At 38.8% G+C, this 13033-nt stretch overlaps 1 protein-coding gene across 2 annotated transcripts in view; it reads left to right on the forward strand.

Annotated features, from left to right (window-relative positions):
- Window positions 1–13033, forward strand: part of LOC112046705 (uncharacterized) — a 413809-nt gene that overhangs the window by 393221 nt on the left and 7555 nt on the right. The window contains exons 11-24 of one of the 2 annotated variants that reach the window (XM_052886800.1): window positions 2945–3123; window positions 4357–4533; window positions 4618–4758; window positions 5567–5675; window positions 6281–6438; window positions 6569–6627; window positions 7221–7388; window positions 7985–8111; window positions 8526–8610; window positions 8990–9195; window positions 9292–9374; window positions 9920–10097; window positions 10959–11093; window positions 11418–11451. In XM_052886800.1, coding sequence (XP_052742760.1) covers window positions 2945–3123; window positions 4357–4533; window positions 4618–4758; window positions 5567–5675; window positions 6281–6438; window positions 6569–6627; window positions 7221–7388; window positions 7985–8111; window positions 8526–8610; window positions 8990–9195; window positions 9292–9374; window positions 9920–10097; window positions 10959–11093; window positions 11418–11451 — 1839 coding nt within the window. Of the gene's footprint in view, window positions 1–2944; window positions 3124–3889; window positions 4108–4356; window positions 4534–4617; window positions 4759–5566; window positions 5676–6280; window positions 6439–6568; window positions 6628–7220; window positions 7389–7984; window positions 8112–8525; window positions 8611–8989; window positions 9196–9291; window positions 9375–9919; window positions 10098–10958; window positions 11094–11417; window positions 11452–13033 lie in introns of those variants that run through there. The other variant, XM_052886799.1, reaches the window with a different exon arrangement.

The raw sequence follows: 13033 nt of genomic DNA on the forward strand, positions 1-13033 counted from the left end.
CTTGTTTTTATCTAAAAAATCACAATATCTTATTAAATAAATTAGAAAGATATGGTATAAGGGGAACAGCTCATCAATGGGTAAAATCATATCTAAATGGTAGGACTGTATGTACACAAATTAGCAAACTAGAAAATAATATTAAGATGATTTATAATTCAACATACAAATATAATAAAAAGGGAGTACCGCAGGGCAGCATTCTAGGACCATTTCTTTTCTTGGCCTACATAAACGATATCACGGCGGCAACAAGTCACCCGTGCGTATTGTTTGCAGATGATACAACCATATTAGTGAGATGTCATAATGTTAATAGGTATGAACAAGAAATAAACGACGTATTACAAAATATAATAACTTGGCTAAATGAAAATAACTTGCAGGTTAATATAAATAAAACGAAAATTATGCAATTTAATTATTATAATTCAAAAACAGTGCCAGTTGATGTTAAATATAATGATATTAAAATAGGAGAAGATGACACAATGAAATTTTTAGGATTAGTTTATGACAAAACAATGAATTGGAAATCTCATATTGACTACATTTGCACAAAATTGGCCAAATTTGTTTATGCGCTCAGACGTCTTACGCAGACTATTTCCATCGATGCAGCTTTAAGTGCATATCACGGACATGTATCGTCTGTGCTGTCATACGGTTTAATACTCTGGGGTAACTCTGTAGACTTTATTAGAGCATTCCGACTTCAAAAAAAATGCATTCGAGCTATGTGTAAAGCAGGGCCATTAGATAGCTGTAAACCTCTTTTTAAGCAATTGAACATTCTTCCACTGCCTTGTATGTACATACGAGATGTTTGTATTTTTGTTAAGCGCCATCCAAAATATTTTCAGCGAAGAGGTGAAGGCACTGTCAATAAGTCGGTCAGACACGGTAACAAGTTGGTGCTATCAAAAGTATGTACTGGTAGTTATATGAAAAGTGCATACTGTATGGCTGTAAAAATATTTAATAAATTACCAGATGACATTCAAAAATTAAGCTTGCCCCATTTTAAAATAAAATTAAATAAATGGCTTATTGATAAGGGCTACTACGACATTAAGGAATATTTGACTTAATTTTTTATGACATACTCGTACTTACTTTTAATTCCAATTATTGTATTATATTGTAATTGTAACTTTTTCTTTTCTTTTTTTTTTTCATTTAATTTGGGGACTATTTGTGTTATTTTTATTTTATAATTTTATTTAATTTAATTAAGTTATTGTGACTGATTGTATTTATATTTTTCTTAATTTTATTTCACTGTTTGTATTTTTTTTTCTTTTTCACCATGTATTTGCACACTATTAATTTGGTTGAATACTGTAAGGAACGGTAATTCTTGCAAATAAACGATATTATTATTATTATTATTATTATTATTTGTAAAGACGTTTTGGTCTTTACAAATAAAGTCTGAAAGGCAGGTTCTGCTGAAATGAGCCAGCAATAAATACAGCAGTTGATTTTTATTTTTTAATTTTGACACTGCGAGTAAAATTATAAAACAATTATGTGAGTAATATATTATGCGTTAAAATAATTAATACATTTTTAGCATGATACGATTTACGACTGAATTGAATAAAACGTATCTCTTTCACAAGCTCAAAGTATTATCAAAAAGTTATAAAGACATTTAAATGTAATTCCACGTGGTACAAAATGAATATACCTCTTAAGCTCAGTGGTTGGAGATAAATTCCGACAGTAATCTGCTTAAACGTGTATGCGAATAAAGAATCCTATTTCGCGCTCGGTTGAAATGTAATACGTAAAGTTATTATGTTTTGGAGTACCACGGGAAATACTTAAAAACGATTACTAAGTTATTCATATGGTAATACAAATATGCCGTGCATGCAAGCGTACTCGAAATTAATTGTACTTTGTCGCAATCGCTTGTTCTTTAGATTGCATCTTATTTTAGTTTGAAAATCGATTTATTTAATACTAGCGAACGCCCGCGACTTCGTCCGCCCTTAGACCTCCTTAATTCGACCCTCTCGCAAAATCCGTTCTTAGTGGACCTCTACTAACTATAAACTACCTCCAAATTTCAACTTTGTACATAAAGCAGTATTTCGCAATATCGTGATGAATAACGTTTCGCATTTACCTATATATTATACTAAGATTTAAAGCGGAAGTTGTTTTTTGTTTTTATGCACTAATTCATGCACTCCCATCAGATTGTAAATTTTTGTATCTTTTGAAAAATTGTGTAATTCTTACATAGCGGTAAGCGCAGTTTTGGTAGACCCCCCGGTGGGGGAGTACTTGGGCCCCCCACTAGTTGGACCAACGACATGAAGCAGTTCACAAGGAGCCGCCGAATGCAGGCGGCTCAAGATCGTACGTTTTTAAAAGGGCTGTCACCACCAATGGAAGTCTATTGACTGACAATAAGAATAATTTGATAAATGTGTATTTTTAAAATTTCTCATTTTTAAATAAATTAAAAAATACAGAACCACAAAGGATTATTTCACGCTTAACCGTCATCGAAAGCGTCTCGCGAAGCCTCGAACGTATTACTCAAGTTGGGAGATAATGCGAGTTTCATGCGAAAGACATAAAGATGTATCTCGTGCTATACTCGGCTAGTGTGTCTTGGTTCATCCTTGGATTAAGCCATACGTTTCGTTATTACAAAGTTTGACTGACTTTGTATAAGTAAAGCGAATACATTCATTAGATTTAGATGTGTATTTATCTATTTACTAATTATAGCGATTCAACATTAACATGAAAAAACACCTAAATCCGAATAAAGGCCACCATCACCATTCTATCACCATTCTAAATATCAGTTAATTCGGTACAATAGTTGCGGCGTGAAGGATTAGCAAACATACAAACATACACATATCCACACTATGATGTGATTATGTTATCATTGCGTTGACGACAATTGTGACTGCAGGTACCGCGACGGCAAGCGCGTGAACGTGAACAGCAGCAACTACCAGGGCGGCACGCCGGACCAGCACTCGCTCATCATCGTGGCGGCGCGCGGCGAGGACATGGGCAACTACACCGTGCTCATGGCCAACACGGAGGGCAACGGCACCACCAACGACACCGTCAGTGTCAACGTGCTATGTGAGTACCTCATCATCATCATCGTGGCGGCGCGCGGCGAGGACATGGGCAACTACACCGTGCTCATGGCCAACACGGAGGGCAACGGCACCACCAACGACACCGTCAGTGTCAACGTGCTATGTGAGTACCTCATCATCATCATCGTGGCGGCGCGCGGCGAGGACATGGGCAACTACACCGTGCTCATGGCCAACACGGAGGGCAACGGCACCACCAACGACACCGTCAGTGTCAACGTGCTATGTGAGTACCTCATCATCATCATCGTGGCGGCGCGCGGCGAGGACATGGGCAACTACACCGTGCTCATGGCCAACACGGAGGGCAACGGCACCACCAACGACACCGTCAGTGTCAACGTGCTATGTGAGTACCTCATCATCATCATCGTGGCGGCGCGCGGCGAGGACATGGGCAACTACACCGTGCTCATGGCCAACACGGAGGGCAACGGCACCACCAACGACACCGTCAGTGTCAACGTGCTATGTGAGTACCTCATCATCATCATCGTGGCGGCGCGCGGCGAGGACATGGGCAACTACACCGTGCTCATGGCCAACACGGAGGGCAACGGCACCACCAACGACACCGTCAGTGTCAACGTGCTATGTGAGTACCTCATCATCATCATCGTGGCGGCGCGCGGCGAGGACATGGGCAACTACACCGTGCTCATGGCCAACACGGAGGGCAACGGCACCACCAACGACACCGTCAGTGTCAACGTGCTATGTGAGTACCTCATCATCATCATCGTGGCGGCGCGCGGCGAGGACATGGGCAACTACACCGTGCTCATGGCCAACACGGAGGGCAACGGCACCACCAACGACACCGTCAGTGTCAACGTGCTATGTGAGTACCTCATCATCATCATCGTGGCGGCGCGCGGCGAGGACATGGGCAACTACACCGTGCTCATGGCCAACACGGAGGGCAACGGCACCACCAACGACACCGTCAGTGTCAACGTGCTATGTGAGTTGCTGCTCAACATCCTATCAAATGAGAAACAAGCAAATTGATTCGACCTCCTTAATCCGACCCTGTCACGCAATCCGTTCTTAGCGGGCGTTGACTATAAACTACTTCCCTGCCGAATTTCATCTCATCAGTCGAGTGGTTTTCGATTATTATATTTTTTTATTGTAGGCTTTTTATTATATTTTTTATGAAGAGCATTGTTCTGACTTTTGTGAATTCACAAAATATGGTGTTTCATTTCAGTCAAACCGCAAGTCCGTCTAACAATGAGTTCGCCGAGCCCCGTGCTGGAGAATGATCACAAAAATGTGACCCTCACTTGCGAAGTGGTCACCGGCAACCCTTCGATACTGGATGAGGTCATCTGGTATCTAGACGGCGAGATATTGAAACATCTTCCTGAATGTAATGGAACTGATGGTGAGTGAATTAATTATGGTATAAACATTCCTCTACAAAGGGTTTTTACTGTTAGCTACATGAATCAATGTTCTTTCATTGCAGATAATCTGTGCAACGAGGTGGACCCCTCGATGCTGCTGCTGCAAGACACCACGAAGAGCTTCCACGGCAACTACTCGTGCAAGGGCAAGAACTACGCTGGCTGGGGCAACGAGAGTGACAAGACTGAACTGATTGTCAATTGTGAGTTATTCTTGTTACCTTGTTATTGCGAGCTGTACAAATCATAACTCAGAATCAGAATAAATAGATATTGGCCAAATTCTTCATGCATTTCCGAGAATGAGACAAGCACATAAACATACATAAACTTCATACAGTAACACCACAAACCATGTCTTCCTTGTCTACGTCCTATCTTCGTTTCAGCCGCTGCAGTTCCGTATTTAACGACCCATTTGACTCCTAAATGGACGACCGGTCGTCCATCGTATCCGTTACGTGACATGTAAAAAAATATAAAACCCAATAACAGGCAATATGCGAGCACAGTATCATGCTTCGCGCGATAGAGGAATATAAAGTTTTTTTAAATGGCTCACAACGGTAGATTAAAACCGCATTACCTGACTGTCGGCTTCTTCAACGCAGACGGGCTCACCGATAAAATACTTGCGGGCAGCGAATGGTTAATTTATCCAGAGTGCGCTTAGTTTGTGCGGCCACGGTAACATTACTTTCAATAGCCATCGGTGATCCATCGTAGGCCACTCTGGAGGTCAGGACATACTTCTCGCACTCTGCTCCAGTAAAATCAATATCTTAAGAACTTTTACTAAACAAACAAACCCATTGTAACTCATTTATATATATATCATTCATTTAGATGCAATAATCCAGTGTCGACTTCATTTATTATTCTTTTAAATCCTATTTTGTCAAACACTGTCTTTCTTATAAAGTGGCAAATTAGTAAAAGATACCTATTTTTCTCATTTACAGGATTCTGCAACTGCTTTTATGCAACATATTTTTTTGTTTTTCTCAACAGATCCCCCTGGTCCAGCCAAAATGACATATTCACCCTGGCGAGTCATCAAAGGGAAATCACTCGTTCTCAGTTGTAGTATTCAAGAGAAGGGCAGACCTGAAGCACACAGGTATTATGCAACTATAAGTTGAAACAGATAATGTGGCTAAGGGTCATAATTAGATGGTATCCTGGATACAATACAATGAAATGGGCATTTAATGGATAAGAAGGTGATTTGAAGATGACACGAGGAATATCTTGGAAAGCCTATAAAATAAGTCAATTTACGGGTGTTAATTTTTAATTTCAACATGTAAAGAAGTTATGAAATTGTCAAAATACTGACGCAATTAATATTACGCATGGCTATAATTTGGAATACCCTTCCCAAGACCGTGTCACCCGAATCTTATAATTTAAATATCTTTAAAACATGAGTGAATAGACATCTTCTAGGTAAACGTATCCCATACACCATATTTACATTTACCATCTGGCGAGTTCATGGTCAATATAAAATAAATTACTTTCTTAATTTATAACTTACGATTACTTTGGCGCTTTAACCCTTTATGGTTCTTGATTTCGACCACTTTACTCCATTCAGTTATATTCTTTACTTTCTTATTCCACACTGATAATCCAATTATTATTTTTTTGTTGTTTGTTTGTTGTCTTCTTCCTCACAATCTATTTTTTAGAACTTCCTTTTAAAACAAACTGTCTTCATAGGTTTCGATGGTACCGCGGCAACCGCGTGGTGACAGACATCGTGTCGCAGAACTGGACCATCGACCCGGTGACCTTGGACCACCGCACCAACTTCTCGTGCCGGGGCATCAACACTGGCGGGGAGGGAGAGGCAGCTTTTGTGAATATCGACGTTTTAGGTAAATCCGCTGTTTTTGCTATCTAACACTGACCTGTTTTCTAAATATATTTCATGGTTGGGTTAATCAAGAAAAAGATTTATGAGACTATTTAGATATTATATTAAAAAATAATCAATTTACATTTCAGCTCCACCAAGTTTCAAATATGCCATGAATCACTACAGCGGGGCTTTGTATAAATCTCAGGTAAATTTTGTAATCTTAATCTTGTAATTACATAATTATATTTTATATTATAATTTAATTAATATATTATAATAAAGCTTCAAAAGCTCAATGGTAAATGGACCAGCTATGGGAATATTGGTCATTAAAAGATAATATGGCAAATATTCTTTAAAAAATATATTTGGCGTCGATAAATATATCTTCCCTTTCTTATCCTCCTTTCTAATAATATTTATAAAGTATCAGAATACTTGGACCTTGCTCACGTGATTACCGCCATGTGGAATATTGAGTCAACTATTATCGTTCCGATAGTTGTTTCAGTCAATAATCTTAAAGCGAAAAGCTTGGACCAAGCTGTTGGATCAAGAGTCGGATACAAAAGGCAGTGATTTTTGAGACGGCGCGTATTGTGAGGAGGTTCCTTACTCTGGAGCCCTGACCACCGGTTGCTTGGGCACTCAAATGTCCCGCAGCGGGATTGTATTTTTTTTATAAATTTTTAATAATGTTTAGTATTTTATACTTATATTGACATTGTTAAAAGAAGTGATAAATAAATGAGAGAATTTATAAAATAATGAGAGAGATGATTGATGGCAATGTTCCAGAACATCTCTCTGTCGTGCACGGTGGAGTGCGCGCCGCTGTGCAGCGTGGACTGGCTGAAGGACGGGCAGGTCATCGACCCCGACAAGACGGACAAGTACTACGTGGTGGAGCGCAAGATCGAGCCGCAGGTCAACAGGAACGACTTCGAGGCCACGGAGTCCACACTGGTAAGAGAACAGCTCTTTTTGTTATACGCGGAGAAAGAGAATCTTGCGGAGAAAGAGTCCACACTGGTAAGAGAACAGCTCTTTTTATTATACGCGGAGAAAGAGAATCTTACGGAAAAAGAAGGCACAGGTTTTTGAGGTCATAGGTCTCTTCTGTTTGAATATTGACGTACGAATTCCTAAACCAGATTATCATCATAATTATAAGCCGATGACGGCCACTGCTAGACTTGGGCTTTTTAAAAGAAAAAGAAGAAGAAGAGTCGTCTGCATATAGCGGCTAGCGGTTACCTGCTTGATGTCATCTGTCCAACTAACACTAACCAACGCATTGCGGTTGAAGCAACTTGGGAGTGCACTGCTAATTCACAAACAGTCTATATAGAACAAACAGTCCATAAAGGAGCGAAGTATTGGTCATAACTGAAAAAACGCGTGTGCTTTAAATCACACCACGGAAGTCTTCAGTTCACCACGCCTGATTACACTTTGCACTCACAGCGTACTCCCCAAGTCAAAGTTTAGTAGAGCTGAAACTTCTAGTACAGGTTACAGTTCTACTGCTACAAAACATTCTCCTATACGTTCTGTTGTAGCACTGGAACATGTCGGCGTGGCCGGGCGGGGTGCTGGCGCGCGGCGACTCGGTGCGCTACACGTGCCGCTCGTCCATCAACGCGGCCGGGCCCGCCGTCAACAGCACCACCACCTTCGCTGTCGAGTGTAAGTACTACAAGGGATGAAACAGAAACTAGCGCTGGCCATTGTACCGCAGAAGTCAAAAATAAGGTATCAAGGACGCTAGAGGGATGACACGGCGTGCGTAGTGGCGATTGGCCTGACTAGAACAGCAGTAAGGAACATATTGGAACGGTATCAAAAGCTACTCTGAAGCATCTTCCCAAATATAGTTTGGCAGGGAGAATAGCTATATGATTCTTGACGCGTCTTCAAAGGGCTCTTTGAATCTACACCCGGGTCTCAAGTATCTGTGTCTGCTCAGATTTTTTCTCTGTCACACCACGAAACTGCATTTGCCAGGGAAATATCATCTGTAGTAAAACAATGCTTTTATTGTACATATATCGCATTAGGTTTTACGTAATGTTAATATGTGTAATTGTTTTCGTTCTACAGATGAACCTGAAAACATAACAGTGCAACCGAGAGTGGTGTCCGTCATACAGAACGAGATTCCGGCTAAAGTTGTTTGTCACGCTGAGTAAGTATGCGTCGAGAGAAACTTAGATATGCATTTTGGCTTTAATTTCAAAAAAATATAGCCAAATGCAACTTATATAGTGCGTGCTACAATAATGTGTTATATTCTCTTGAATGTTACTTTTCTGGCCCTCCATAATTATCATCACTTACACCCCCTAAAACTCAGGATGACGAAGACCTTGGCTTTATAAAATCGTCATTGTCATTGTCCCAGCCGAAAACATTAATTTACAAAATTTTTTTTTGCTGGCCATTGTTCTTTCAATAATTATATTCTTTATAATTTAGGAATTCGTCAGATTTGTCTCAGTTATAGAAATAAAATATTAATGTCATGCTTATTGTTGTTTATATTCATTTAAATTCTTGTTTCTCAGAGGATTTCCAAAACCAAGTTACTCGTGGAAAAGAGAGAACGCGTCAAAGAGCAGCGCGAGAGAGCACAGCAACAACTCGCTCATACTGTCCTCGTCCAACACGCTGCTGCTGGGTCCCGTGGCGCGCAAGGACGGCGGAAACTACGTCTGCGAGGCGTACAACAGGCACGGCTCCATCAACACTACTGTTTTCTTGGATGTGATGTGTAAGTAATTATATTGATGTGACATAATGGACCAAATGTGAAATTAAAGAAATTAAAGAAATGTGTTTCACTAAAAATTATTGTTGTTTTTTTCAGTCATCCCTGAATGTGGCATAAAGCAAGTCGAGCTGGATGGGCAGCCGCATCTTCTGTGCACAGCCACTGCCAATCCTTCTGAAGTAAGTGCTTCCATTCAAGCCTCTATTAGATATTTCATTCTAATTAGATATTAGGAGATCCGCAGAACAACTTAAGTCACTTACATTAGCTCCGCGAGTCGCGAGGCTGAAATGGCAAGGGACAGGACACATAATACGAAGAGTCGATGGACGTTGGGGTTCCAAGGTGCTGGAATGGTCCTCGCATCAGAAACCACAGTGTTGTTAGCGCAGCATCCTCTGGATTCTGGCGGCTCGAGACCGTTTTGTTTGGAAGTCCATGCAAGAGGCATATATCCAGCTGTAGACGTCCACCGGCTGTAAATGATTATGATGATGATGATGATGATAAATATTTATTTATTTGCTTCATACTCTTTTAAATTCAGCGCTTGAAACTAGCATGCCTGATCAAAGCAAAACATGCATGCTTGAAAATGCCTAGTTATTTTCAGAGTACTTTTGGAATGGAGGAAAACTTAATTATCTTTCAGGCTAGTGAGTTTCTAAAGTTAAGAAGTTTCACTTCTGACATGCACTTGTCAGTTATTATATTGCCCTTCCAGGTGTCGTTCACGTGGAAGCTAAAGAATGACAACGACAGTCTGACGACGGAGGAGATCTGGCAGGACGGCGCGCAGAGCTACCTGCGCCTGAGCTCCAGCGTGGACGTGTACCGCACCTACCTGTGCTACGCCAACAACAGCGTGGGCAAGTCGCGCGAGTGCGAGAGAGATGTCATAGGTAGGCTGTGTACAATGTACGTCTAACTGACGTCGGACAAAATGTCGAAGCGCAAATGGAATCTTCTTTTGATCGGATCCCGTTTGACAGAAAATTTATTCCAATAGAGTCGTCCTGTAGAGAACGGCCAGTATTTCAAATATTGAAATTCAGGAAAGATTCCAAAATAAAGCACTAAGAACAATGTTTGTGGCATCCCGCGATGTATCAGCAATAAGTACATATACCACGACATTGGCATATAAACTGTACGTGACGAAATATCTCAGTGCAGCCTGAAGTACCAGGAGAGACTGACAGTTCACACAAATGTGCTTGCGCGGGCTCTGAATCGCGAGGGTGGACTCCGTTTTACTCGGCTACAAAGACACAGCATTCCCAACCTGTCTGTTCCACAGGTCCATTTCCATAACAAGCCAAAGGGGGAGCGCTGACAGGGAATCTGCAGCAAACTAGCTCTCGAGGAAATCCTTGAATGATATGATGATATCAGATACATAAAAGGCTTATTGCCTATGAGCAGAAAGTACATATTAAAAAAAAATTATAGTCTCCATACTAAAAGTTTTCCTTGGGATTTGACATTTATTTGACGTATATTTCATGGAGTATGTAAAAATTATATTTTTTTCGTTTTATAGCAAACCTGGAAAGTTACAGTAAGTGTAATGATAAAATAAAATAATTATATAATTAAAATAAATATTTGTATTTTTGTATGATTGTAAGTAAATTGTCAGTCCTTATTCAAAATTTTGTACTTTGACGTAATTATTATATGTAGCGTAATTTTTGGCATTTAGTGGTGCCATCTATTATAAAACATTCCCTCCACAATTCGAACGAATATTTATTTCTTAGGTAATAAAGTGTGGTGGCGTGACCGCCAGAAGCTCCTGCTCATCGGTGGCATCGCCCTGGCAGTGCTGGTGGTGACGGTGATCCTGTGCATCATCATCATCTGCATCTGCCGGCGCATGCGGGCCAAATCTAAATGTAAGTGCTGTTGTGGTTTTAGTCATGCATACATACATTGCACAAAACAAAAGCTACCGAATGTAGGCGAATTTAGAGTGTTTCTACGTTGTACAAGTATGTACAACTGGCCTGCACTTCATGAATGCATTAATTCATAGCATAGCGAAGTGTTAGTAGCACAATAACATGTGTGTACTCATCTTACCTACAAAAAACTCATACTTTATCCTAAAACATGTTATATTTTAATTGAATATTACTTACTAATTGGTTTTATTTTGTTTTGTTTCCGTGATTGCCACTAAAAATGGACTAAAATGGACTAACATAATAAAACTATAGACAATAACCCAGTTGAATTGGAGGAGCGAGAAAAGTAAGTTATTGTTTCATTTTTAAAATCATATTTCAGAATGATTATATTATTATTAGTCCCCATATATTTTTGACAACTGGTTTCGGTTGTACATGCAGGCGTAAACTAACAATATGTTGACAAATTGATAATAATTATTATTTTTGTTTGAATCACATTATTATTAAAAGCCATAGCGTGTACAATTGAAAATTATTCTAATACATATATTTTTACCCTTTACATTTTTATGTTGTACACTGGTTTATTGGAATCATCACATTGGAATTTATTTTCTTATTATCAAATTATATTTTTATTTCTTTTTGTTTTATTATTTCTTACCTCTATTATCATTGTTTATTTCAGTATTTATTATTTATATTAGACAATAGTCATTGTACTTCTTTCTTTTTCTGATTAATATTTTCAGCCACGCCATTGGTCCGAGCAGATTCTTGGCATACGTTATCCATGCCTCCAACCAGGTCACCACTTATTGTACCCATGAGGTCGTAAGCGTGGTCAGCAATCAATTCAAGGTCCACAGTTCTGCCATTCATATTTTGGCTATTCAAATATTTCATTATTTGACCAATTCACAATTTTACTGCATTCTTTGTAAAATGTAAAATCGCGATGTCAGTAAACCTTTTGCAATTAACGTTTTGATCATCCGTTATTTTAAGTAGTACTTATAATCAAAAGCTGCTAAATCCAACGTTGAACTTCTAAAATTGTCATTAAAAAAAGACATTTTTCATCTCAGGATGGATAGATCAGGATGGAGAATTCACATGACTTTAATTGATATTTTTATATACTTTAATAATTTACATTTTTTATTTTGTGGATGAGATACAACCTACAATAATTTATAAACAAAATTGGTTAAATATTGAATTGTGTGAAGTTCGTTTGAGTTTTCGGCTGTAATTTCGCTAAATGCTTGGACCAACGGCTTTTTAGCCATAGAAATAAATAGGGCTTGTTAACTTCCCAATTTCATTTATATATTTTAAAGCATGTCATTTTTTCCCTACTCTTTACAATATAACACATTAATGTTATTTATGTTTATTGGGGTATTTCATTTGTTGAGAACAGTATTAGAATATTTAAGTCAAATATTTGATCTAAATCGTCATCATGTAAAGTAAACCTGCTTACAAAATAGTCGCCAATTTCATAAGCATTTCCACATTAGATTTAATATGAAACTAACAAGAAAAAAATTTTTTTTTAACAGTTTTTTACTAAAATAAGTAGTTCCTAATGATTTTTTACGGTATATTGTAACGTTCACAACGTTCTTTCTATTCAAGTTTCTTTACTGTTCTAAATAAATATAAACCCCTTTATTATTTAATTCTTTATTCCTGCGTAGGTTCCTAACCGCTCTAACACCAGATGTCTTGCGACTGACATCTATAAACACTTCAGGTATACATTACTAACAAAATAATTCTCGTTTATTGTTTATAGAATGGGGAATGCTTTCTTATGTTTTATTGCTACCGTTTCAATCTTTTGCATTTAAGGTTTGAAGGGATTTTGTGTGATAAACTTTAAGTACTCGTAGTTGTAACAAATTGAGTAGTTG

The sequence above is a fragment of the Bicyclus anynana genome, chromosome 18 (assembly GCF_947172395.1).
Source record: "Bicyclus anynana chromosome 18, ilBicAnyn1.1, whole genome shotgun sequence".
Taxonomy (NCBI): Eukaryota; Metazoa; Arthropoda; class Insecta; order Lepidoptera; family Nymphalidae; genus Bicyclus; species Bicyclus anynana.